This window comes from Varanus komodoensis, unplaced genomic scaffold (assembly GCF_004798865.1).
Source record: "Varanus komodoensis strain SLA01 unplaced genomic scaffold, ASM479886v1 scaffold4, whole genome shotgun sequence".
In the NCBI taxonomy this organism is placed as follows: Eukaryota; Metazoa; Chordata; class Lepidosauria; order Squamata; family Varanidae; genus Varanus; species Varanus komodoensis.
The window spans coordinates 4920280-4948156 of NW_025335941.1; the positions used below are offsets into that span (position 1 = coordinate 4920280).

At 41.0% G+C, this 27877-nt stretch overlaps 1 protein-coding gene across 8 annotated transcripts in view; it reads right to left on the reverse strand.

Moving 5' to 3' along the window:
* DMD (dystrophin) overlaps window positions 1–27877 on the reverse strand; it is a 994758-nt gene that overhangs the window by 66776 nt on the left and 900105 nt on the right. For all 8 annotated transcript variants that reach the window (XM_044441365.1, XM_044441364.1, XM_044441363.1 and 5 more), the window contains one exon: window positions 16622–16683. In XM_044441365.1, the coding sequence (XP_044297300.1) occupies window positions 16622–16683 (62 nt within the window). The remainder of the gene's footprint in view (window positions 1–16621; window positions 16684–27877) is intronic.

The window sequence follows — 27877 nt, forward strand, 5'->3', positions numbered from 1 at the left end:
CCCTCTGCCGTCCCCTTCTTCTTTTGCCATCTATTGTTCCCAGCATTAGGCTCTTCTCCGGGGAGTCCTTCCTTCTCATTAGGTGGCCAAAGTATTTGAGTTTCATCTTCAGCATCTGGCCTTCTAAAGAGCAGTCAGGGTTGATCTCCTCTAGGACTGACCGGTTTGATCGCCTTGCGGTCCTAGGGACTCGCAGGAGTCTCCTCCAGCACCACAATTCAAAGGCCTCAGTCCTTTGGCACTCAGCCTTCCTTATGGTTCAGCTTTCACAGCCATACATTGCAACTGGGAAAACCATAGCCTTGACTATACACACTTTTGTTGGCAGGGCAATGTGTGTAATGGAACACAAAGAAAGATACAGGAAAACCACGCTGAAGGCAGATCTTAATCCTACTCTGGCAGTAGAAGGCTCACTAAAGTAGCCAGTTTAAAACCTCACATAGAAAACACATCCGTCTGTGCATTCTTATGGTGCAATCATTCTTCCTCACCCCCATCTGGGACAAATTATGTAATGCAAGGTACTAGAAATGCAGGTTTATTTAAGTATTTTGACCATTGTAGTCTTTGATATTGCCATATCCTCACAAATGACAAGAGCATTCACTAATGGAGCCTTGCACATGAATACTGATAAGACTCAAAAAACTTTTCTCCTCTCACTTCCTGTCACCCTTCATTTCATTTTAGGCTATTTTCTGCTTCCTTTCTCTATTCTATTTCTTATTTTTGGTGTATTCACTTGGAAAGTGCTGGGAAATGCAGTGCCCCCAACTACTCTCTCTCATTTACTGCTGTTATTTAGGGAAAAAAAATAACCTCATTGTATAGTTGTCAGACAAGCATCAGATTATTTGGACTGCAACTTCTGGAGTATTAATCTTGAACACCTGCTTAAGAGAGCCCATTATCTTTTTAACATAATGCTACCAGTTTTCAAAGTGTATTTGTTCTATTCCTGTTAACAGACTTGCATGCACTTTTCTGATGGGCTACTCATTAGTGTATTGTTCTGGCATTGTTCCTTCTTGCTAGATCTGCTTCATAATAATAGTGACAGACCCTCAAACCTTAATATAACTTGGAATAAACTGTGGACTTTAAACAAAAGTAATCAGCCAATTAAAACCCTGGCATTCATTTGCCAGGAGACTGTGATTGCAGTTTCATTGTGTAGACTTGTAAAGAATCAGTACTCTTACTCTGAACACTATTATTCAATTAAGGGAAAAGGGGAGACAATTATTCCTACATTACAAATAAGAGGCGAAGAACAAAGATTAGAATATAAATAACATCTGGTTAAAAAGGCATACAAATGCTCTTTAAATAATATAAAAGATGAAGGTAGGAAAAGAACAAAACTGCATACAAAAAAGCAATTAGTTGGCATATTTGGATAAATAATACATTTTCTGGGTATAAAGGTATTTTCTGGATATATAAATATTAGTCTGCTAATCTCTGTTACATTAATCTATTAGTGATCTCTTTTAAAAATCATCATAGTTCTTTGTGAGCTTCAATAGACGACTTGCAGTATAGATAACAGATTCACCTCACCCTCAGTTGCATTTTTCCTACTTTACTATTATTTATAGTTTTAAATATATTTCATTACAAACTTTCAATTCAGGCATTTTTATTTATATAAAATAAATAAATCACAATCAGAGTACTCAACTTGATAGTGGCTGAATAACACTATGGAAATTCTTTTATTTACATATCCAAGTTTGTTCACAAAGGAACATGCACAGATAGTAAATTGCTTGATTGATACATGTAATTGAAATTATACTGTGAATCTTTAAATATAGGAGTTAACGATCCCAACAATTCCAGAGAGCTTTGCTCCACTGGAAATCAAAAACATACAAAACCTCATGTTACTGTTTTCAAAAACGTACTTAACAAACATATCTAACTATTCTGAGTTTGTTTCCTTACCAGACACTGCCTAAGAAACATACAGTTTTTTTCCATAGCATTTCCATTCTGGAGGAAGCTATGTTAATTGCATTTTGTCTTGTTTCATAGATCTTAAAGGTATGAAGCACTTGACCAAAGGAAAGGAAAAGTAGGATCAAAGCTAACACCAACATTATTAAAAGTGTATTTTTGAATTTGGAAGGTTCTGAATTACAAGTTATGGCACATATTTATGCTCTAGCCAGTTCTGAAAAAAGAAAGTTCATAGAGAAAATATGACAGCTAGTGTACTGAATAGAGAGATTATTGCTCAATGCATGATGGGGGAGGTAGGACTCTAAACAGAATGAACACTAATTACTACATTTCTACAGAGCGTATATTCCAGGAGAAACTATTTAGTTTCTGAATAATACCAACAGTAGGACTTTGCATTATGTAGAACTTATTTCAGCAACAAGATTTTGAAGTGCATGTGAGTTTCTCTGAATTCAGTTAATTTGATGTTGAAGCAAAACTGACCTCATTTGAAAGTCTCTGTTTCTAGACATGAAATAGAATTAAAGATTCTGGCTAAGTTTTCCAAGCTAGGCTACGAAATTACTTGGGAAGCATTTAAAGGCTGACGTCAAAAAAGATTAGAGCCTTTCAATCCCCAAAATGCTTCACCAACTTCATCCCTGAAGTGGGCAATTGCTCTACTCTCCTTGCCAAGTCTTGACTCACCAAATGCTCACCTTGTATTCCTTACCTGGGCAGGCTGTAGAAACAGCAGTGACATACTCAAAAACAGGGAGGTAGAGAGGACTTTTCCTCCCTATTTGTTGCCCAGTGTCTTTCTACAAGGTGCCATGATATACAACAACTTAGCATACCCAGGGCCAATAACCTATGGAAGATGGAGCTTTCCTAAGATTATCACAATCTCTCTGGAAAACTACATCTCCTGTGGGTCAGCATGTAAACTGCTGTGCTGTGTCACTGGCACTGTCCCTGGGATCTCCATGTTTCTCATGATGATGTTTGACCTTCGCACTTGATGCCAGAAATCGTTGCCTAGGACTATGCATAGGAGAACTCATCAGGACTGCAGGATTCCAGGTCATATAGTTCTCTCTTATCCCTATGGGCTGGCACACTTTTGCTCTTTAGGTATAAAACAAATACTGTTTGATGAATCTAGCAGCAACATATTTCTGCAAGATCCCTAGCATATTTTCCTAGAATAGGAACAGGGGTCCCAAACCAGATCAGAAACTTCACAAATTCAGACTGTGCAAGGGTTCTGACCCAGACTGAGGCTCCTGCACCTATTCTAGAGTAATACGAAGAAACAGCTGTAGGACTCAAATTTCAACTAATGACTGCTTTAGCACTAGAGATTCATACTATTTTCTTTGCTCCAAAAAGAAAGAGCTCACTGTTTGGAAAGTTGCTTCTTTTGCTCTAACACTGCTTCTGCTGGGTTCCACCAAATCTCACAAAATCTTACAAGTCCAGAACATGCCATAAACAGCAAATAAATCTGCATAAATATCAACAGCATGATCTGCTGATCATGATCAAAAGGAATTTTTCCCTAAACTAATGGACTGAGTCCTAATAAAGCACCCCCTTCCCCACCCACTGGGCTCAGACCGCAGCAGGAAGACTGTTAACAAGGCACAATCAAGATGCCAGGTTTTCTTTATTCTTTTCTGCACCTGGAGAGAGCTTTGAGGCTGGAAAATACAGCTGTTAGTGAGGCCACAGTCTCAGACACCTAGTTCAAGCTGAGGCGTCCTGACATAGTCACAAACAAGTCTGTTCAAGTCTCATGCTGCCATTTACTTCCAACACTGGATTCATTTCCCTTAAAATATAAATATAGCTTGTGTGAGGCACACTGTAACTGCAAACAACTGCTCTACCTAACTATCCTAGGTCATTCTCGCCTATGTCTCTTTGGCCCTAAAAAGTAGCATATAAACACTTTGACTAAATACATGTGCAATGTTCCATACAGCAGTATGAACCAAAACAGAATAGCTTTAGGTGAAGTAGAAAGCTAGTGTACATTAAAGACACCAGCTCCTAAGAGCATTAAGGTAAAGGGATGGCTCAAGGGCATGAACTCTCAACCAAAAACAAAGAGAAGAGTTGACTTCTTGATCAAACCATTGTGTTTAATGTTAGGTTTCATACATGAGTGAGAAATGATTTGTTATTTTTTCTAGAAATGCTACTAAACTTGGAAACATCTCAGTATGAAGACACTGGTGCAAATGCTGCTACTGGCCAAATTTTCAGTCTTCAGAAAAGAATAATCAAAGTTGTCTTAGCCATTGAAGGTACTGGCAAGGCAGCTCGGAAAGATTTTATCTGGGGCAGTAAGACACTTTTCCTGTTTTCCTGAAAAGATATGATCAGAGTCGCATTTCAGAGAATGGGACTGAGGAGATCCAGGTTCAGGTTTCTACTTGGTGCTGAAGCTCATCAGCTGCTAGGCCCATCTACCTCACAGGGTTATTGTGAGGATAACATGTGAGGGAAGGGAAGAGGAGAGGGAGAAGGGCCCACATGTGTCACCTTGAACTCACTGGAAGAAATGAGGGGCAAAGATAAAATGCATGGACCCCAATGAAGATGTGATGGAGCAACAGTACATCTGCACTTGCTGTCTAATGGACTGAACACGTAGGTACGTAGAGGCAAACGGCCTCTTCATGAAAGCAGTGTTCGGGATACTGCTATTATGCAAGTCCTCTACACGAACGGTTAGCAAAATGCTGGCTTCCCATAAAGAATGTAATGTTCCAAGTGCAATATGGTTTCAAGGTAGGCAACTGTTTTTTCAGTTCTAAAGCATTTGTGCTCGACCTGGGGATAGTGAATTTAGTTTTTAAAATTATTTTTAATCTGCCCTTCATGCTAGCATACCAAGATACATAAAAGCGGCATGAAGAAGCAAAGTACACCACAACATAATACTGTTCACCTATAAAACATCACAATGAAACAAATAAAAGATGTAGAAATAGCAGAGCAAGTTGAACAAATCAGCAGAAATGCCTGGACAGAGGCATTTAAACCAGGCACTGAACTGACAGCGGAATAGGAACCAGTCAAGTTTCAGTGAGGGGCCATTTCAGAGATTAAGTGCCACAACAAGGTTTTAATTTGGAAACATGGTTTGCTAAGTGTCAGTCTATTGTCCTGTATATTGCCCATAGCTGCATCTAGGCACTAGGTCAGAAAAAGTTGCCCCACTCCCCTAACGACCACTCCCACATCATGCAGATGTTAAATAACACTGTATACAAAATAGTACCCTGTGGTACTACTCATTTCAGCCACCCAACGTTATATTCACTGGAACCAGCCTGGGAGGGTTACTCAAAAGCAGAACCCTGTGGAAAATGCACCTGGCTAATGGTCACACCATGGGGAGGGAGACTCCTCCTGTGCAATCTGGTCCTCCCTCAAATATCCTAGGGAGCATAGTGGGAGCATCGGGTTTTCCCCTTTCCCTACTACAGCAAGCCTGAAAGGGCTCCCAGTAGGGAGTAGCAATCTCTTCAGCCAGCTGGATATGCAGCCAGAGGAAACAAGCTTCCCTCTGAGCCATAGTGGTGTGGACATGCATGGGGAACCAGGGTTGCTTCACCTGGCCAGTGGGTTAAAGTTATCTCCACTTCAGGAAAGAGCAGGACAGCAGGTGCTGTTCAGCCAGCTAGCCATCCAAAATGATCTTCCCTCTGCACTACTGCCAGTAGCCAACTGGCTAGCCAAGGTGACTTGCTCTCCATGCCAAAGTAATGAGCCTTTTGGGACACAGGTCAACCGCACAGTAACGGTGCAGGAGAGGGGAACAAGTATCTGTCATGTAGATGGGGTGCAAGCACTACTGTGAACCCTTTTGAGCTCAAGGTGGCCCAGGTCAAGAGAGCTGTGGCCCTTTGGCTCACTCTCAAGATGGCTAACATTATCTCCATTCCCAAAAGTGCTTGGATCAGCAGGGCAGGGCAGGGCAGGGCAGGGCAGTGAAGCCAAGGTTTGCTTCAGCTGGCTGGTTAGCCAACCAGCTGGAGTGATCTCTCTGCACTGTACTTTCAGCTTGGCAGGCTGGTGAAGTGGTCCCACTCTTATGCTCCCCGTTGTCCTGGCAAGCCCAAAAGGCAAAGTTTCACAGAAACCTTCAAACCCTTTAAACAAGAGTTCGTATTCACAGATATGAATCAACAGGCTTTAGAAATATGGAATAAGTCATGCTATACTGCTGTGATGAAATCTGTGGGTTGCCTTTACTATTTTACATTGGTGAATTCTGCAGAAATAAAAAAAGATAAACAGATATCTGTTTCATGGCTGCATCCAGCTGCTACAATTACCATTTAAAGCAGGGGTTGCTTACCTAAGGAAAACACATCCCTTTATTAACTGAAAATGCTGGGAAGTTAGTAGTATTAAATACCAACAGTACATATTTTACTGAGCCAGTATTTCAGAGCTATTGTGCAGCTTAAAGCCAGAGATCAAAAATGGTGTGCAATCTAGCATTGACTAAAGTTTGCTTAAGGTCACTATTCAACTCAATGTTAAGTGTATTTAACTGATTCCAATGCTCTTAATTTCACTGATTCCAATAGTCTTAAGCAAACTGAACTCCATACTGGATGCAGGCCAATGTCTGTACTGGACTAAAGCACATGCAGCTGAGCAGCACACACATACCTTAGGCGAGGGGATTGCAGCTTCAATGCTATGTTCAAACTAGCAAGGCTGAAGTAAAAGCATGAGATATTGTATAATGTAGCTTACATGGTGTCAAACCTAAATCAATCAGCATTTGCTAGATGTGTAAAAAAAGAGACGGGAGTGTTTTGTAGCTGTCAAGTATTTTATTTACCTAATGCTTGGGGGATTGGGATATACATGGGGTTTAATCTGTGGAAGGGGTCAATCTGTGTCCATAAAGAAGTGCAGTGTGATTCTGCAGTTTGAGCTTGTATGAAGAGAAAATTCCAAACAAGATGGAAGTGTAATACCAGTATCTGCTCCCCCACCCCCAACACCATTACCTTTCTTTTCTGCTCTGGCAATGAAGAAAAAGAAAGGCAAACTCTCCCATGATTGGCATGCAACTAGAGCTGCAGACCAGATTCAAGGCAAACTGGGTAATATTGTTCAAGCACTACTACTGACATGGGTCAGTAGCTCTGCAAAAATGGAATTACCTAGCATGCCCTGCCTGTATCACTCAGTCACAGCAGCTCGTTTTCAGACCTGGTGATGCTTTAGGCTTTAGAGTCCTAAAGGCCATCCTGGATCAGACCAAAGCCCTACCTTATTCCTGAAAGAGGAGTGCACCAAACCTCAGATTCAGTGCGGACCTGGATTCAGTGCTTTGGAAAATAAGTCTACCCAGACTTATTCAGAGGTCATCTGCTTAAACTAGGGTACTGAAACCAAACCAAGATTGGGAAATCCAAGACTTTGTGTCATTGATTGTATTAGGAAATTTTAAAAAAAATTACTATTATTTTTTTCTTTATAAGAAGTCAGATCATAGATACAGACACAGGATTATATTATATCTGCCAAACATCAGAAAAATAGTACACGGCTGGGTTTATGTTTGTTTGTGCTATATACCTTTGTATCTTCTTATTTTTTGAGGGAACACCCAGTGAAAATGCCATGTTTCAAATTAATGAATGTACTGACTTTCACAGCCTCAACATTATCTTAGGGTCTCCTAGAGAAGTCACACTCTTCTCCCAATGGTCTTTGTGGGCCTTTATTTTGAAAAATGGCAGCCTAGAATTTTCCTTAGATAAGAAACTTGCACAGTTCCAGAATGATAGGAGCAGCTCATTTATAGCTAAGCATTTAATGGGTCAAAAATGAGGTATCTTGAGGACCACCATTACCTGTGGGCAGGACCTGCATAGAATCAACAAAGTACTTCCCTCCTTATTTCATAGCCTGCTTTTAGGCAAACACCACAGAGAACAGGAAGTAGTGGCAAAAACTTGGAATAAGCTCAAGGTCCATTTGAGTCTCATTTTTATTTTACTGTGAAAGGATTTTTCTCACTTTATTAATATTTCATTGTGTAATGGGCTGTGCCTAAACACATGATAAAGGTTTGACTGAAAAAGCAGGAGATAATACAGCTCTTTCCCCTTTGGCTGATATTTAGATGCCCTTGCTATTTCTCTAGGTAAATTAAATGGTGATGATCTGGGTAAAGTAGGGCGTCTTTGGATGCCAACCCCTGTCAAGACTTTTGTTTGCAGTGAGCCTTGAATCTGGCTTCTATGGAGAGTGAAGGTGGAGGTTTGTTTCCTCCACATTTTCTTCATTTTTCCTCCTATACAAAAACATCCCTTCTTGCCCGCAGCCATTTTACATGCCAAAGGGCATGTGTGTTGCTGCTGGCAGGCCCATCTTTAGGCATTGGCACCCTAGACCAGGTGGTTATTTACATGTTCCTGTGTACATGCAGCCGCTGCTACTGTTCCCTTCTACTGCCACATTTTGTTGTTTCCCGCTTCTGCCCAACCAAGACTGCTCCCTCCTACCCTCACCATGATATCCGCTTCTTCTCTGTCCACCAGCTTCCCCCTTCTCCTCCCCTACCATCTGCTTCTGCATGTCTAGGAGTCCCCTCAAAGCAATGGCCCCAGTCGATGGCCCCAGTTTCACATTACACGCTCCAGTATGCTTTCTGCCCTGCTCCCTGCCCTCAGTTCTGGTTCTGTGCATTGGTACACCTCTCCTGTTCCTTTGGATTGGTACTTTGCTTGCATTACAAGACAAAACTGTTATTTGCAACCTATACATTTCCCCAGTCCTCTAAGCATGCATATGCAAACATCTGCTGACTCCATTAGATGTGACAAATGCAACCCAACTGTGTAACTCCTGGACGAGTGTGGCCAGGGTGGGGGTGGGGAGCGAGGGTGGAAAAGAACGAGTGAGAGCAAGCATAGCTTTGCTGTGGCTTTGTTTCTATACATTACTAATATAGCAATCAGAATATAAAATAGCAGAATGGTTATAAAACAACTTGGAGGGCTTCATTTATCAAACTGCTGATGCACATTAGCTATACCAATGATCCTTCTACACACACACACACACACACACACACAGAGAGAGAGAGAGAGAGAGAGAGAGAGAGAGAGAGAGAGAGAGAGAGAGAATTCCCCAGACTCAACATACTATTAGCTTTTCACTTGCAGGAGCAGAGTTGAATTAAGACTGCAAGGGCAGAAAATGTTTTTGAAGGAGGATTCACTTCCTAATGTCTACAAGTTTTGCTTCCCTGATGCAAGAGCAAATTTGCTTGTCATGAGTTTAAATATCAAGGTGGGGGACCATTTCCACTGTGGGTCTGCTTATGAGAAACTGTACCAGTCTGTTGTCTTTAGCAGGACTACTATGGGCCCAACTAGGAGACCCCAAAGGGTGTGATAAAACTCCAGATATTTTAATTCTTATCCTAGCCTGATAAAGGGATTATTAATAATCATAAAGGGATTATTATTGTATTCCATACATCATATTTTATATCACATCCATAGGTGACTTCCACTGGTCTCCAGTACAGGTAGGAACATATACAATTCATATAGCTGAGTGCATTGTATTGCCTGGGAGGTAATTTGCACTTTTCATTCTTCCACAGACTCTGGGTTATTAAATGTCAAGAAGGAGAACACATTTGATCTAACAAATATTGCCATTTCTTTAGCAATACCCCCTCAATGTTCCATTTTACATGTCATGTACACACTTAAACTGAATCGTTCCAGAACTCTAAAATAGCAAGAATCTTTTATTTGCAAGAATCTTTTGTTTTCCGTAAAGAAGAATCGCATATAATGAGCAAGTGTTTTGCTTTGGAGGAAGAAGACAAGTTTCCTGTGGGTTGATAAATACCTGTAATTTGTTGAAGAGCTGACATACAGAGTACAAGGAAGAATGAAACTGTTCATTACCTACTTTGATGCATGTGTAAAAGTAAATTTGGGTCAGCAAAGCGCAATATAAAACTTAGATAAGTTGTATTCAGAACACTGCTATTAGAGGAAAGTGCTGGAGGAGAAATTCAACCTCATCTTTTCAATGCTTTTCCATAACCATACTCCAACATTTATAAATATAATTCTCCCCAGTACTTGTTTTATAAACAAAGCACAAGTATGCAGATAACGCTAGCCACTTATTGCCTTTTAAATGTAGCTTTGAAACAAATGAAAAAAGTGAAACAGAATAGCATTACTGGTTAATGAAACATGTAACTGTATATGGTAAGTGGAAACATTTGCAATTTTGCAGACACACACACAGTTTTGAGAAATACAGTGTTTTTATAAAAGTATTGTTATAAGCCAGGGAACCAAAATGAATAGAAAGAACTATCAGGGCATTGTTGGTTCTTTTCCCCTTTCTTCCCCTTCCTTTGAAAAACACCCAATCTAACCTGTAGGTCCTTTGAATATCTCAGAATTCCATGGGATTTAGTTTGAGTTGTCAGATGAACAACTGGGAGTTTAAAGAGGTGTTTTAATAATGAGCCTACAGTAGTAAACAGTGCTCTTGCCTATGGTTCTATAGCAAAGATGAGCAACCCGAGGGAGGTCAGGGCTTGCAGCAACCTCCCATTCCACCGTGCAACGAAATTGCTGCTGAATCCACCAAAACAGAGCTGCAATTCTACTCAAAGGGTGTGCCCACCATCCACCCGTTTCCTTTCCTTGCAGAATTGCTGTTTTGCTGCTGTAGCAACATTTAATGGCAAGGGACAGCAAAACCAGCCATGTTTCCCATCCCTGTTGTATATGATTGGACTAAATGGAAAGCTTTGCTTTGGCAGAATATGAACTTTTTGGAACATACTGGGTCTTGCATATTCCCTCCTTTCCACCTCTACTTCCACGTAGTAATAACCATGGTTTGCTTTTGCCAGAATCAGGTAGATTACAGCATGATCTAGTAAAATTTAAACATCAGGTAGCAACAAAACATGACTTACATCATCCATGGCTTGCCATGCATGAGCAACAGAGAATAAGCATGCCATGTCCTGTGATTCTATAGAGTATGCTGCCTCCCATGTGTCCACCACTTCCACCTTTACTCAACAGCCTAGGATCACCTCATTCATTAGGTGTTGCGTATGCCATGCAAATCCAGACCTATAGGATGTTGAATGCTTGGTTGTTTAACCTACAAATCCACCCATGACTTCAGGTTCACACAGTGCACTCAACAGCCAAATGGGCTTGTAATCAGTAGGCTGTTGATTAACTGCAGCATGGCTGGCACACTGCAGGTGGTCCTGCATGTGCTCTCCCCAGCCTTTTTCCAGCAGCCCATGGTTTGTTTAACCCAGACACTGTCATTACACAGCTACTGTCTCTAATTCAGTACTAGCTTCCAAACCATGATTTGTAAGTTAGCTTTCAACAGTTCAACTTCAAATAAGGTTTAGAGGTGAACACTAGCCACAGTGTGCCCAGTCCTCATTCAACATCAAAACAAACTATGGATATTGCCATCTGAAAATATAGAAAGGAAACTGAATATGACAGGAGAGAAAAGAAAGGCATGGATATCATCTGAGAGCAGTCTTCCTGTTGAAGACATTGCAATATATTATTGTTCTAAATGCTGGGCTTGAGTATCTGCTTACCTTGTACTGTTCTCCATTCCCTTTCTACTGGCTGAAATATGCAAGCCCACTCTCTCTTTCCTGTCACTAGGGGAAGGTAATAATTTAGTGACATAACCCTCTCACTTAGTTTTCATTTCCCCACTTTCCTATGTCAGCAAATTAAAACAGCTTCTGCCAAGTATTCTGGCGCCTTTTCTTTTCAAATGTCTCCTTTAGTGGCTAAGGTTTCTCATCTCAACTGCCTAAAGTAGGGTGCTAGACAAAGAGGCTGTGCAGTCTCTCAGACTCCCATATTATGCTTTGTTGCTCAAAAGCTACTTTGTACTGTTGTCCTCTTGCTTGCTTTCAATGGGCAGTAATGCTTACACTGCATTTCTGCATTTCTGATACCCATTCATGTTCATTCTTACAAGTTACAGTAACTAGACTATGATGTGATATTAATAATATTGTGAAGTGATGTTAAATCCCAAAATTCTCTTATATAATGTGATGTTAGAACTTTTCCCAGAAAACCCAAACTTAAATACATCCTAGGAAAAAACCAAATCGACAGATGAAGTTATTAAAAAACATCAGATCATAAATTGCTATAAGTGTAGTGAAGGAAACAAGTAAAAATGGGTATTTTCCTTTATGCAATATCTTGCTATATAGAAAAGCATCTCACACAGACACCCACACAAAAACATTTTATTAAAAAAACAGAGAGGTCCCCTGCATGTTAATTTATGAAATAAAGAACAAAGCACATCCATCTGGATAGGGCTGTGATACTGAACCATGTGCAGTTTTTCATATGATCCTGCTATAAAACCGATGGATGCCAGATTCACCTAATCACCAAGCCTACAAAATTAAAATTAAACCTACTCAAACTATGAGTATTCCTTCACACATCCAAGAAACCCAATTTCATCCTGGTGCTGGAGCCAAGGATTATATGGATAACGAATATGCAATATACCATATACTTTAATTTAAACTTTTCATATAAAATAGAAACTATTCAAGGTCTCAAGAACCACTCTATTATTACCAATTCTAACCCAAGGCAAAGAAAAGGACTGAAAATACATTAGAGATTCTTCCCAAGAGTAAATAGGTTAGACTTGAATTGTTCAATTTATATAAAGCATTATGCTGTGTGAGATTTTCCTGCACCACTGCATTGCTAGCAGGGTTCCTTATATTGGAGGCCCCAAAAACTTTAAACATCTCTCCTTCTCTCCACACAAACATACACCCTAGTTTATCAGCTAAAGAAAACAACAACATTCATTCTTAGCCAATTTTTATATGCAAACCTAACTGTAAGCTTCCAGTTTGTGTGTCAAACATAAACAAAGAAACAGAGTGAGTCAGAAGGAGCCTCCTGGGTCACCTAGTCTGACCCCCAGCTCCAGCCAGCTCCGTTCATGACATGCCTACCATATGCATGTTCAGTCTATCCTTGAACACCCTCACCGATGGGGCTTCAACCACTTCCCATGGAAGCCCATTCCATATGCTTGGGGTCCTACCTGCCAGGAAGTATTTTCTGGCATCCAAATTGAACCTTGGTTCCTTGAGCTGTGCTCCACTGGAACACATCCTGCACTCCTCTGCAGGGGAAAACAGGTCTCTACTCACCTCTGTGTAACAGTACCTTATGTACCTATATGTCATCAACAGATTCCCTTGGAGTCTCCTCTTCTCCAGGCTGAAAAGACCCAGTTCCCTCAATCTCACCTCATATGGCTTTCCCTGCAATCTGACCACCATCCTTGTGGTCCTACACTGCACCGATTCTAACCTGACTGTATCCTTCCTGGAATGTGGAGCCCAGGACTGAACATAATACTCCAAGTTGAAGACGCACCAGAGCTGTAAAGAGAGTTTTAATTCATCTACATGTAACCATGATTTATATTAGAAGTAGAAAATAAAATTATGATACCATTGTGGTTACAGTATTCATTTCCTTCCCTAATGAAAGCAAGCCACCTGTCATAACCAAAGCTAGTTAAAATTCGAGATAAGTAATATTAAATTAATGTGTACCAAAGAGCACATTCCTAGTCACCTTTTTCACACTCACTTGAAGCAGAAGCACAGTCCACTCAAGGACAATCAAAGGATATAATGGGGTTGGTGGGGAAGAACATTAAGTAAGTAACCACGGTAAAAGACCCTACAACTCTTACAGGTTGAGTAGATACCCCAAGGTACTACAGTTCCATCCAGGCCACAACCCTCCCAATCTCCTTTCCTAGGGATAGTATGTCCACAACTTGGCAATGGTCCGCATAAATTCTTGGATGCAGTGTAGGCATGTTTGGGTGTAGTCGCACTCCTTCAATGAATGAGGCTTTGTGCATCCTTCACACAGTAAAACATTAAACATATTCCTAACCCACCCCATGAGCCGTGACAAGCCATGACAAGCTAGCTAGCTTTAATAAGCTATTGCGGGGGGGGGGGGGGGCAAAGATCAAGTGTAAAATTGGTTACATGACTACAATCAGCTTCCCCATGTTATCAAGCTGCATGAATGGAAACTGATCTCACAAAACATGATTAGATAAGGCATTGGATACCTCACTTTGATCTGCTATAACGATAGCACATAGATTGCTTTGGAGAGAGATTAATTTATCCTTGAAGTGTAATTTACAAAAAGCATTTCAAAGGGCCTGTCTGTGAAGTTAGCAGGGTCCAAACCACCATCTAGCACTCAAGTGGATGGCTATTCAAGGATGCCTTTTTCACAGCCCACACTTTCACATGAATGGTACAATTATGTACTCTAAGTGGAGATCAGAATAAAGTTTTCACCATCTTTGCTTCAGTTGCCATCCAACCTGCTTCAGTTCTGCAGAATATTGTGGGACAGAACAGTATTCAGGAGTAGAATGCAGGAGAACATCTCACCATTCCGAAGAAGAACAAGGGTGTTGATTGGACTACTAGCAATATCCACCCAAAAAAATATTTATTTTTATTTTTTTATTTATTAAAACATTTTTATGCCGCCCCATTCGCCGAAGCCTCGGGGCGGCTTACAACAAAAAATTAAAATAACATTTTAAAATATATACAATCTCAGAAACCCATCAGTTTTCCCTAGCCTCGGTCTTCTTAAGTCTCCCTTATGTGTTCCTTATCACTCCACGGTGGGCAACATCAGCAGGAAGTGTTCTGACCATAACACTGGGCTCACTCCTCCCACCTCTACAGCACCAACCATATCACCAGCACAAAGACTAAATCAAGGGTTTGTCCTGCTCTGTACAATGGTTAATAACAACTTGGAACACTCCCATGGTTGTTATGAAAGCTGCAAGATCTCAGGGAAGCTCTGAGACAGCTTCAGTGCAGAAAGTGAAGTCACCAAGGAGCACTATTTTTGACTACTACAGCACCATGCTTGGGACCACCAGTAAGACGAGTAACATTCCAGCAGCATCTCCAATCTGTTTCTGGCCTCACTCCAGATGCAGACCTTCTAGTGCAGATCTAGTTCAGAGTTATTCCCTGATGGATTTCTGATGGATCAGCAAGTCCCCTTCCTTTGGTCCATCCTTGGCCTATATCAAACATTCAGGCTGACATACCTGACTGAGGTACCACCTCATTCACCCAGGTTTCAGTAGTGCACACCATGTTGCTTCCCTTATCCATGATTAAAGGCTTGCAGATTTGTTGGAAAAGGCTTCCTTACAAAAAATTCTTCCAAAATACTGCACAGACCTTTGTGAAACAACTGGTTCTCAAATATGATACAGAGAAGGGACACTTCACTCTGTTCATATTAAACCGAAACAAGGGTCGGGGAAGCTTGTAATAGGTAACCAGATCAAAAGTAGTAAATATTCAGAGTATGAGGTCTATTTTTAAATCCTAGAGAGGCTCTACAGAAGCACTACCTTGCAATAACTATGGCTGCTTCATGGAGCACATATTGCAAATCATCAAACTAACTGGATGCCACACAACCATGGTTGCACTAAGCATGCTTTGAAACTGCTTTCTGGACTAGTGTGCATCCACAGAGGAAAAGCAAAAGTAAATTCTAAGTTCTAACATCATCTGGCACTTGTGTTCACCACGGGACTAAGAGAACCCTGTCCTGATACTTCAAAACTCATAGATCCAGGGAATTAGATGGTTTTATTGACTTGTATGTTTTCTATACTAACCAATAGCCAAACCTCTCTTGGCAGTGAACAACAATTTCTAGGAAGTGATGAAAACTCAGTCATGAAATATCCAGAATGAAATATATTCTAGCTAAGTAATATGCAAGCAAAATTTGTTCATATAAAGTGGCTTTCTATTCCCTGGTGCCTTCTTCAATCCCTGCATCCCTCATTAATCTGAGACTCAGGAAACCTTTAGGAAAACTGGGCTGTCACAGGGAGGTGGTGCTGAAAATTGGAAGGAGGCATCTTGTGTGGAAAGTCTTACCTCCCACTGGAGTCCCCCCTGCAGTATATCATAGACCTTTTCTGAGTCCAATGTTCAGGAGATGATTCTTCACAGGGGTAGCCAACCATGAATTTGTTGTTACAGACAATCTGAATGCTCAAGATGATGTTGTGATGCTGGTGTTAATTCCACCAACCATGTTCTTTGAAAACAGGAAGCACACTCTACTACATGGACGAGGCTTGTTCTCAACCTATCTAATTCAAATGTAACAGTAACTGGGCTTTGTTCTCTGCTGACCAAATGGGGCAATGGAAGAAAGATGTTCATGCTAATTAGTTAATTTTCTTAAAAAGAAAAGCTGCACCATGCAATTGTATCCTAAAGGATAAACGGTGTATCAGTGAAAGTGTAATACTTCTAAAATGTGGCATTTAAGACTTAAGTTTTTATTGTTCTCCTTTTCAACACCTGGCCTTTTACTTCTTTCATTTTATTCCAAAATAATCCTTGATTTATCAGCCCCACACACAAGAAACAAAACAAAGAACCAAAAAAAAAAAAAAAAAAGCTATTGCGAAAAATGAAGCTGCTGAAGAATTCTCTTACCTAAGGACTGGTAGAGCTCTGTCATTTTAGGATGATCCCAGCAAGTAGTTTGCGTCTCATGACTGCAAGACAAAAGCAAACAAACATCATACCTCTTATGATAAGTTTGTGCAAGTCCAAATACCTCTGGGATAAATTAATTTTCTTCCTTTAGACCTCATTAGATGGCATGGAGGGAACAAACCTATGACCCCTAGGCAGTGCCTCAGGGGCCATAGGATACTTCATTGCTCCAACCTCAGAACTGGCAATTGGAGTTCTGACCCCTCAGCCTCCTTCTAGCACTGAAATCTTATGCCAGCTGCTCTCCCAGGTGAGGAAAGCAACCTCAGAAAATTTGGGGGCGGGGGGAGTGAGCTTTGCGTAGTCAGGATATGAGCTCCTGACCTAAAGCCTCCCTCGCCTGCTTCGCTCACCCTTTTAAATGCCCCACCTACACAGGAACAAAGCCAGTCTGGTGAAATGTGTGTGGTGGAAAAATGGGACCATCCCTGTCATTCTTACTGCTCTGCATGGGATGACCACAAGCCTGAGTTCAGTGGCTTATGGGCACTGCAGTAGGGTTTTGTCCTCTGTAGCTATAGAGTTCAGTTATTCTGATGATTCCCCATAATATTATGGGAGCAATTTCAATTGCTATACCTCAAATTATTTTAACGTCACATCAGCATTCTTTTCCCTGACACAAGAATCATCTACACTCAGTGTTCCAACTTGCACCTCTGTGTTCATAAATAATTCTTAAGATCATTTTTAGATCCCACTACTACAAAGCACCAGACATAATTATACTTCACATCTGTATCATTCCAGATAATCTTACCAAGGGGCAAGATAAGCCAGATGCTTCAAGTGGCACATTTTGGATTTTGGGAGCTATTACAGATGGCCAATTTTGTTAGGGTATCAGAGATAGCATATGGCCACTTTGACTATATGTCTGTGTGTGTGTGTGTGCGCGCGTGTGTGTGTGTGTGTAACCAATACAAAAAAATTAAGCAAAATTATGTGTATGTGCATGCATGCATGCTTGCACATGCACACATAGAAGCTATAAAAATAAAACTATGCTTACGGATTAACAAGTCTGGATAAGTTGGAAGTTGCTGCAACCTTCTAAAACTGAACAATATTTCTTGATCCCACACTAGTTCTATCTCATGGCTAGTTCCATCAGGTTACTGGATAAGAACTTAGCACCTACTATCTTGCCATATGTTGACTGAGCTCTTCAAAGAGTGCTTAAGGAGAACTTACCAAATTGGCCCAAAGCTTAAACATGGAGATGGCACTAGACATTGGGAATTAACCAATGGGTCATATGAATGGGCTGGTACAACAACATGTGTTTGCTCATGTAAATAAAAAGCAGTGAAGGAAATCCTGCTTATGCCAACAAGAAGATTCTTCAGAAAGCTGACATGGCATCCTTCAAATGCTTTGGACATCAACTCCCATCAGCCCCAGCTAAGATGGATAATGATCAGAGATGCTGGGAGTTGTATTCCAGATAATTTGAGAAGGCATCAGGTTCAAAAAGGCTACTTTAACCCAGAAATGCAATGGGATTCATAGGAAATAACGTCTGGTGAACATAATTAAGAATGGCATTACATTAGATTTAAACATGCAGTCATATTTCTCTGTAACACAAAAATCTAAAATTGAAAGTAATTTCTTCACTCTGACCCATGGTTTTCCCATCTAATTGTTACCTTTGTTAAAGGTAAGGTACAAAGGAGGACATTGGAATGTGCGGTGAAATTCTACATTGCATGCAGTGAAATATGACTTGATACCATCCACTGCAAAGGCAAGATCTTTTCCGAGTCTATCATAGATTAAGTACAATCTGTTGAGCAGAAGGCTTCAGGAAGGATTATGACTGAGAAATGTGCAGATTCCTTGATCGCATTCTTGACACTGTGGTGCTCCACACATACATAACAGAATCTGAAAAGTGTCATTTCCTATCAGTCGAGCTCACTAGAAAAAGGCACTTCTCTTTCAGCAAAAGTGGCTAGCTGACTGATCAATCAGATTTGGTTTCAGCACAGAACATGATAAATGCTCCCAGATTAGTCACAGAAAAAGATGAAACAAAAATAAGGCAGAAAGATTTTTAAATTTCAGCTCTCATTTATTTATCCTGGCATTACTTAATTTTCTGTCAAAACAGAGAAGAGAATTAGATAACACAGACACCTTCACAGTTTGCTTATGAGACTGAACAATGCAGCTTCTAAGTGTAAAAGATTTTACACTTTTAAGATTTCCACTTCTGTTTTGTGCATGACATTTACATATGTTTAGTGATCTTGCTCAGTGCTCTGTAAGCTGTCTGTGCACACATATGATCATGTGCAGCTAGCAAGGAATGAGAACAAGAAACTGGAAGTAGGCAGGCGCCAAAGCAGCTCCTGGCTAAATGAGAGATAGTCTTTGCTTCTGTGTAATGGGAAGCATCCTTAAAAACACACCAAAAAACTAGGCAAATATCAAAGTGCAAATATCATTTGCAAGAGCAGGAAAAGAGTATGTGTGATAAATATTGGATAGGAAGTCTACTGCTTTTGTGCAGGAGAACAAATCCCATATAACATAAAAAAATAAAATAAAAACTTTATCAGGTTTAACATTCCTGAACCCATTCTATTTGTGACCTGTTTTTTTTCCAGGGAGATGGGCGAATGAGTGGCAGTTACAGGAGAGAAGGATCATCTTATTTCATTAGAACAGGAAGCAGCTTTTGACAAAAGGTGTCTTCTATCAAGGCAAGAGGCAGCATGGGGAATGAAATTAACAAGGCACTGACCATAGGCAAATATCACTATGCTGGCCTAAATATCAGAGAGGTGCCCTTGTATAAGATCACGACCCCCCCACCCCAGCCTTTCAGAATTGCACAGTTCCCACCCCACCCCAGCAAAGTCAGAGAGCAGCATACTATGCTCATAAGAGTGCTGAAAATTCTATTTGCTGATCCGATACAGAGCTGCAGCCAGCTTCTTCAGTACCTACCGTCCCAGTGGACTAATTGCAGAAAGGGTGCTGATGCAGGGACCCAGGAACCAAGGAGGTATCCCAGGCATCTGGATATATGCCAGAGCTGGTGTAATGGCTGAGCAAAGAAACAAGCTATGGCAAGCCGCACAGTGATGGATAGTTAGCATGAGAACAACCAGCCTATAGTGCTTTATATGCAGGGTGGTTTAGTGCATAGTGCAAACATGCCCAGTTTTTATGAGGGGCAGTTCTTTAACTAGAAAAGAAACACCTTTCTTTAAGGGACTTTTACCATTTAAGTGCTTTGAAATTAGGAATGCTTTCTTATTTCACTATGTAGTTAATATTTATGGATAAATAAAACTAGTAGATTGAAAGGATTTCTGTCACTTTCAGGCACTGTCTCGAAAAGTAATTACTTGGTTTAAACATCTTTGCTTTTTCATAGGAGAAATTACTGGACTTCAGAGCATCAATCAATTAAGGAACTGCATGTTTGCAATTATAACACAATATCACAGCATCACACTGAAATAGCAAGGATGATCATTTCTGTGAAATCACAGTAGAACGCCAATGACTTTGACCACCAGAATTTTATAAAATTATGACTCTCATTCTGCAGAAGGACTCTGCTTTAAACTGACTCTTCTTTCCTTGTTCCAAAACCACAATCATTAAGTTCCCTAAATGGAAGTCACAGAAACGTTTAGATTAATACACATGCAAGTAAAGACCTGTGAACATTCAACTTGTTTTAATGTCTGCAGCACTTTTCTTGAGCCACCACAGATTCTCACACTCAGCTTAAAGGTTGATCACTGTTAAGATATTACTGCCTCCTCTAAGTCTACCCCCATCCCAACATTTACAATCCCTTCTCTCTAGAACCTTTCATTAACGCTTTAATTCCTTAATCGTTACAATGTACAACAACATTCCATGAAATGACAGAAAATTAGTAGATAAATGGTTACCTCCAGTCTTCAGTGATGTAATAATTCAGCAGGGTGTTAGAGAGATAGCTTGTATTTATGTAAGTATTTATTTATTTGCTATTACTTGTGGGGTGGGGATCAGCGCAACTGTGTAGAAGGATATATCTCTATGTGATACAATTTATTTCTAATTCAACTCTAGTAACAAAAAATAAGTATCAAAACCTGCAATTGCAAATACATTGACTGGTAATCAGATCTTTTGAACTCAGTAGGAAGAATAGGTGAGCATATTTATGTTTGTTCTGTTTAACAGCATCCGCACTGTTAGGGACAGTTAAGGGATGCAGAGCATGAGTAATATAATACATTCAACTACAAACTTCAGACACAATCCAGCCAATCCAGATACTGACCAAAAGCATGTTTCCATGCTTGTGTCTATAACAGCTGTAGTACAGTGCCCAATTGTTCCATTCCTCTTATCATGGCTTCCTCTTACCATGTTCCATTCCTTTTACCATCCTGGATATAACAACAAGCTATCTCTCTGGGAGGGTGATGCAGCAGAAAGAGATAAAATAAATCGGTTCTGTAGAGCCTGTGAATGGTGGCTAGTCTGAAAACTTCACTGTCTGCTGGAAATGTGGTGGGAACTACCATTACTATGACAAGGTTACTTTAGCGGTATATACCCAGTGCCATTTTGGCACACTGGGAGAGCAGTGTGGCACCCACAGTCTTAGATAATCTCATTCCGGTCCCAAATGCTGGATCACACTCTGCTAACACAAGAAACTAAAAGTGGGGTGAAATATTATTTGATTGTCTTTCCAAAATATAATTTCTGTAAATGCATATTTTACCAGACCCAAACTAGATATTGTATGCATATTCATTTAATACCCAGTGGCCCCTTTAATGGTGTTTCCCACAGTGGGGAGGAAAACTCAAATGGTGTGGCTAAGAAGAAATATTTTATTCCTTCCCAGAAGCCATGAGAGAAAGACATGGAGGAGCAGCGCGGGGCGGGGGGGGGGGGGTTCAGTGTCCTGTCCCCTGCCACATCTCCATGGTCAATTGCCCAAAGAAGCAGTAAAAGGTCTGCTAGGCTCCAGCTGCATGTGTGTGTGATAAATAGTTTGGATCTTAGCCCCAAATGCTACCTTTCCAGTATCCCAATTTCACGGAGTTGCTTTTTACCAGTGGAGACCATAGCCCCATTCTGATGCTCTTAAACTGTTGTCTGTAGAGAGGTTTGCAGGAACACAACTGCTGGCCCTCCACAACTCACACACCTCAAGCTTTCTGTGTTGAGCAGGATGGCCTGAAGAGAGAGTCTAAGTACATTTGGCTGGAAGCCCTTACACTCACTCTTCAGACCTTCCTCTCACCGTGGGAAGGCAGTTGGGTGCTGGGTGCCGTGTGAGTAACAGTGCAGTCCCCTCTGGATGCAGTTTGAGAATGCCTGAATAGGGCAAATATACTGGCTCATTAAAACAATATATGAAGTATCCCATGTCTTCAGAATAGGTCTCAGATTACACTCCCAGTGTGCCCTGTCCTATGTGATTTTGTCTCCTGACCCAGACCTGAAAGGAAGGAATTCTGTCTAGGAAGCAGCATGTGACAAATGTGACAACATTCTTTAACACAAAAAGCTGAAGTATCAATTTTAAAAATGGTTAATACTTCATATGCAGAAAAAGGAACATAAAATGGACTCAGGAACTCAGGAATTCTCTAATTCTTGCATGCAGTTTTAAGGGAAGCTTATCATCATTTGCTGAGAATTTTGTGAAGGCTGGGTGTGATTGTAAAGAGCAGCAGACTTTACTGGCACTTTATATTCAGAACACAAGAAGGCTGCAGCTATTTTGCTCCACCAACTAAAAAGTGTTCCTTCTTTCTGAACATTTTCAGCTCAGAAAGTTATCAACAATTCCACACACAAGTACAGCTCAAGGAAAGGTTAGACTCCACTGAGATTTCCCTTCATAAGCCTCTTTGCCATTTTCAAAAGCCATTTAATTGTTAGCTTTGGGGCTGCCTGAATGAGTGAGTGAGTGTGTGTGTGTGTGTGCAACATGTGAAGTAATAAAATGCCTACTCAACAATTCTGGAGTGTTTTCAACCATACTTTGGACACACAGTAGTTTCTTTAATAGATCTGCTGCAATTATTAACTCCAGTGAATAAATCTCTCCAAAGCATACCCATTTGAATCAAAATGATGGGATGCTGTGAAAGAAAATATACACAACACTAAAAATACAATGGATAATTTTCACTACCATCCCTACCTCCTCCCGCATTGGCCAGCTCTTAATTAATGCTGTAAAATGATATGAAATAGTTGAAAATATTTTTTATTCTTTTCAAAATGAGATGGACAGTCTCCACTAGTTAGTAAACTCCGAAATTGGACAGACAGGGAGACAAGATGTCAAATGTGATTTCCTTTGCCTGGTGGGATGGACATCCAACTAGCTCTAAGATACACTGGAATGTTTCGACCTCTGCAAGTGTGCGTGGATGCTGTGTATTCAACTACCCTAGGGAACCCTTATTTATTTTATAGTTTATTGCTTGCTTATGCTTGTTTAGAACATGGCTTATTGCATGTTTAGAACATTTATGTTGTGAATTAATTTAAGTAACTACCACTGCCCTGGCGCATATGCATGCGAGACGTACTTGTTCACACAATCTTCTTCAGCCATGATGGCTCAAGTGAGTTAGTGTGGTTTACAGCACATGAAGGGGAGCCTCTTCCTCACACCTATGATCCAGCTGTCAGCCATGCTGTTGTGGAAGTGTGCACAATTTGAGTGGGATTTCCTTGTAGCGAGTTGTAGTGAGGACCATTTCATGAGGGGCCTGCCTCAATGAGCCTCCATTGGATTACCTGCAAGGTCTGGTAAACTGCTGCATAAAAGGAAGAATCCTCATCTGCACCATAGGATTAATGTGAACATATAAAAGAAACCCCAAATTAACTTTTGTGCAAACATTGAATATGATACATTTTAATAATATTCTCAGAATTCAATTGCTGGAATTCAATTACAATAGGTATGTATGTGCATATATTCCCCAGTAAATGATGGGTTAATTAAATAAGCCACAATTTGTAGGGTCATGTGCTATATGACAGCCATGTTAAAAGTCGACAGCATGACATCCAAACCAAGACCCATCGAGTTATTCTTGGTTTAAAGAATCCAGACATAACTTCAGAACAAACCAGGAATTGCTCTTGAGTTGTTTAACCCACAAATAACCCAAAGTATCCAGGTTCAGACTTCACACTAACTTTTGAATGAGCCAATCATAGGCAGTTGCTTAAAAGCAAAAGTGGAAGGCTTGCAGGAGCAGGTGCACTTACTGGCTCTGTTCACAATAAGGCCAAGCCATGCTGGAAACCACAAAGGGATGGCTTGTTGTTATGTGTGCATCCAGCAATGATGGTGAAGTAGGGCACCTCTGATTACCATGAATCCCGAGGAGGATCAATGGTTTGCTGTAGGGTTTCCACATTGCAGTGTGCTTGTCATCAGGTGCAAACCCAATTACATTGCTTTACCATGGCTTCCACATGTGTGCCTTTGAGTTTGGTGCAGGAGACTCTCCATTTTTTGCTGCCCTGTTCTGCCAGGCAACTACTGAGGCAATTGCAGCCACCCTCTGACTGGCTACCTCAAATGGCTTTCCCCCTCTATCCGTCTGCTGCCTGCCTGATGCCCAGCTGCAGCTCTGGGATGTTGGCAGCTGCAGTAGCGGCAGCAGTGGGGCATTGCATTGCACCATCTCCAGCAGCAGCAACTGCAGAGGGAGCTACACTTGGCATGCCAGTCCGGTCACTGCCCTTGCGGCAGCGGTACTTGGAAACGGCTGCATGCTTGTTCTACTCACCACTCCGCTCGCAGGAAGGCAGCTCTGCACAAGAGGAGCCCACTGGCTGTGCATGGGCATTGCCATCAGGGTGATTGCCCTGAGAAGCCAAGCTCTCCCACTCTCTCTCGCCCTCCCCGCTGCTCCTGTCTTCTTCCTAACACTCCCGAAGGCTGCCAACAGGCACCGCTGTGTCCTCACCCCACCCCAAAACTGCATGACAAACACATTCTTTGCAGCCAGCCAGAAAACCTTCCCGGGCAGATGACCACATGTGCTCGCATGGGAAAGGCATTCTGGCAGGACCCCTTCCCTCTGTACTCTGGCAGGTGTGCAGTGAGGGGGGAGAACAGGTGTGTGTGTGCATGGGTGTGCTTGCGCACTGGTACAGAATGAGGCAGCAGCAGGGAGTGCACCAGTAGTGCTACTCTAGTGAGTAGGCAGTTGCTTTGCTGGGCAGCAGAAAAAAAAGAAAAGACAGCTGGCTATCAGCGTATCCAGGAGAGTGTGTGGGCCAATGAGGAAGAGGCAGGTGAGGCAGGCAGGAGCAGTGTTCCTTGGGACTGATCTCTGGACTGATGGGATATGTGACACCATCAGGAGGGAAAATGGAGAAGCATGGGAATGATATGTGGATAGAAAGGATACCATGCTGTGCTGGTACCACAAAGCACTGTGTAGCATTTTGTGTAAACACATGTCCACTGTCTCCTACTCTCCTCTTGCATGACAAGCCATGGGTTGTTTAAACCATGGTCTGTTGTGATGTATGAACAAGGTCATTGGTGCCTTGAAGAACCTCTCTCTGGAACTAACATGTTGGTCTCATTTCAGCTGATAAATTATGAAAAACAAAAAGGAACCTTCCAGAGCTAGATCTTCTGCACAAGAATTTAGGTGTAACACAAATTCTCTCATGAGAGGCAAGAAATGCATTCCAATTCCTTTTTAAAGAAGGCTTACTAGTGACTTACTCCAGTTTTAATTTTTTTCATCCTTTATCACAGTGTTTTGAAACACATCAGCAGTTGAAATGTTAATCAAACTACAACAGCCTACAGTTAGACTTCCCTTCATACATTCTGTCATGCTTCTTAAACTGTTCTCAAATGCTTTTCCATAAAATTCCTCTAAATTATATATTTTGCCTTAAGCTTTGAAGATGACACCATCTGTATCCTTTCAGAAGGTTTTGCAGTTCAAAATTTAAGCATGCAACTGCAGTCACTCTTAAAACTATTACAGTCGTCTTCTTAATATGTAGCAGCATTAGAGTGAACTCCCACTGCCATGCAAAAAATGCAGTATGAGCAAGATACATATGTGTGAAGAATAGCAAAATACTGTCAGGTGGCAAAAAGGAACTAGTAACAGCTGAAATTTTACACTCTATTGCCAGACTGATCTATTTGCAAACTGTAGATTTTATATACCCTTTTGCCTCTCTTGTGCAAGTAGTCCTGAAGTTATCACTGATGTAATCTTACAACAATGATATTACATTGATGTAATATATAACCAGACTTATGCTTTTGTTAAATCAACATCAAATTGTCATAGGAAAGCTACTGTAAAAAAATGTTACTCATTCTAAGGAACAGTCAGGTCCAATAAACATCTGACTAAATACCTAAAAGATTGTCCTTTAAAGTTGAAAACATTCTTTTCATATCTTCCCCGTTTTCTAGAAGGAAAACTAAGCAGTGTGAAAAATATAGAATAGTGATACAGAAAAAGCAGCCTCTTGTAGTTACGAAGGGTTAATGTTTGCCTTCATCTATACAATTATACAGATACAGATACTAAAAGGCTTTCTTTTTAAAGCTTGGACCAGTGTGTTTTTGAATAAAAAGTTAGACATTCTTTGCTTGATTGGGTTTGGTTGGCATTTTTAGAATTCTAGAGTGATAGACATTTAAAAAGTTTTTTTATTATTGTAAGAGCAGAAGGAAGAAAATGTCAACTGCGAAGTACAGTATGGTAATCATTTCTCTCTTTTGATGTGCAGCATTTTATTTTGTACACTCTGACAGTTGTTAAAGCTTGGTGAGCCAGCCCCTCCAGCTGTTACTTGTCCACTGATCTATTTGCTTTTCAAAGCTTATCCTGTCCACTTCTGTCAAAGCAATTTCACTGCAGGATCTTGTCGAAATCAGGATCAAACAATGATGACTGCAACCAATTTCTTAGCGATAACATAACGAAGATCTTTTATGAATGCATGCTTCCTCTGGTGCTAGTGTATGGCGGGCAAGGTCTCACGAAACTACCTCTTGTTTTCAGAGACCAGCTCAAATATTGATTGTGATTGTAACAAGGGGGCATTTTTTTCTAAGAAACATTTAAACCAAGATTCCATATTAAATTAAATTGCACAAACATGCATCACTTAAATTTTGGCATACACTCTACCCTGAAACATAATTTGGAAACTCATTTACCCTTTCCATTCATTTGACTCAACTACATTTACACATCTTTCCAATTCTCTTCTTACCCACAGGACTTTGGATCTAAAATATTTTTGCAAGCCAAATATATTTAGAGAAAAAGTACTTATGAACTAATTTATATAAGAGTGTAGATTTTCAGCCTGGAGAAAAAGGAGCAAGGCACCATACATAACATACAATGTTCAGTTCTTTATTTTGTTGCTAAAGTTAATGATGCAGACAGCTTTTTTCACCGGCCCTCCCACAAACATTTGGAATTATCTTCCTCTGCTCGTCCGGACTTCCTGCTTCCTACATGGATCCTTTCATTCATATCTTCACAGTAAGCATGTTCGGACTAGACCGCGTTTACCAAGAGACGGAAGGCACATTACAGAGAAAGAATGCGATGAATTAAATGTCAGTTCGAATTCCCCGAAGAAATCAAGCAGAAACGTGACCTTAAAACACAGTGAATGAAAGGTACCGCAAGCCTTCCTCTGCACGATCCTTACACACATCATGTTGAACAGGGCCTCCCCCGCACCCACCTCACATCCACGCGCAAAACGCAGTATGATTTACAAGGAACTTGAGAAAGAGAAATCCGGAGCCTGTGTGAAAACCCAGTGAACGCCAGGGATGTAGGGAGGCATGGGCGGCGTGCCAGGGAAGACTACTTTGATGTGAGCATTAAAAAAAAAAAAACCCTAAAAGCTTAAAAAAGGACACATCCAATCTTGCAGCCCCTGCATCGGGAAGAAATCTCTAATCTCCAAAGTCCACAGCCGCAGGGGAAAGAGTTAACCCTGGCATGCTCCGGGCAGCCACGAGCACCTGCGCCGGGAACAGGAGTAAACAGCTGGCAGGGAGGACTCCGGGCTGAGCATTCCCCACGCAATGCAAGGCGCCGTCAGAAGTTTGATTCACCTTTAACTGCCTTGCCTTGCCTTGCCTTGCCTTGCCTTGCCTTGCCTTGCCTTGCC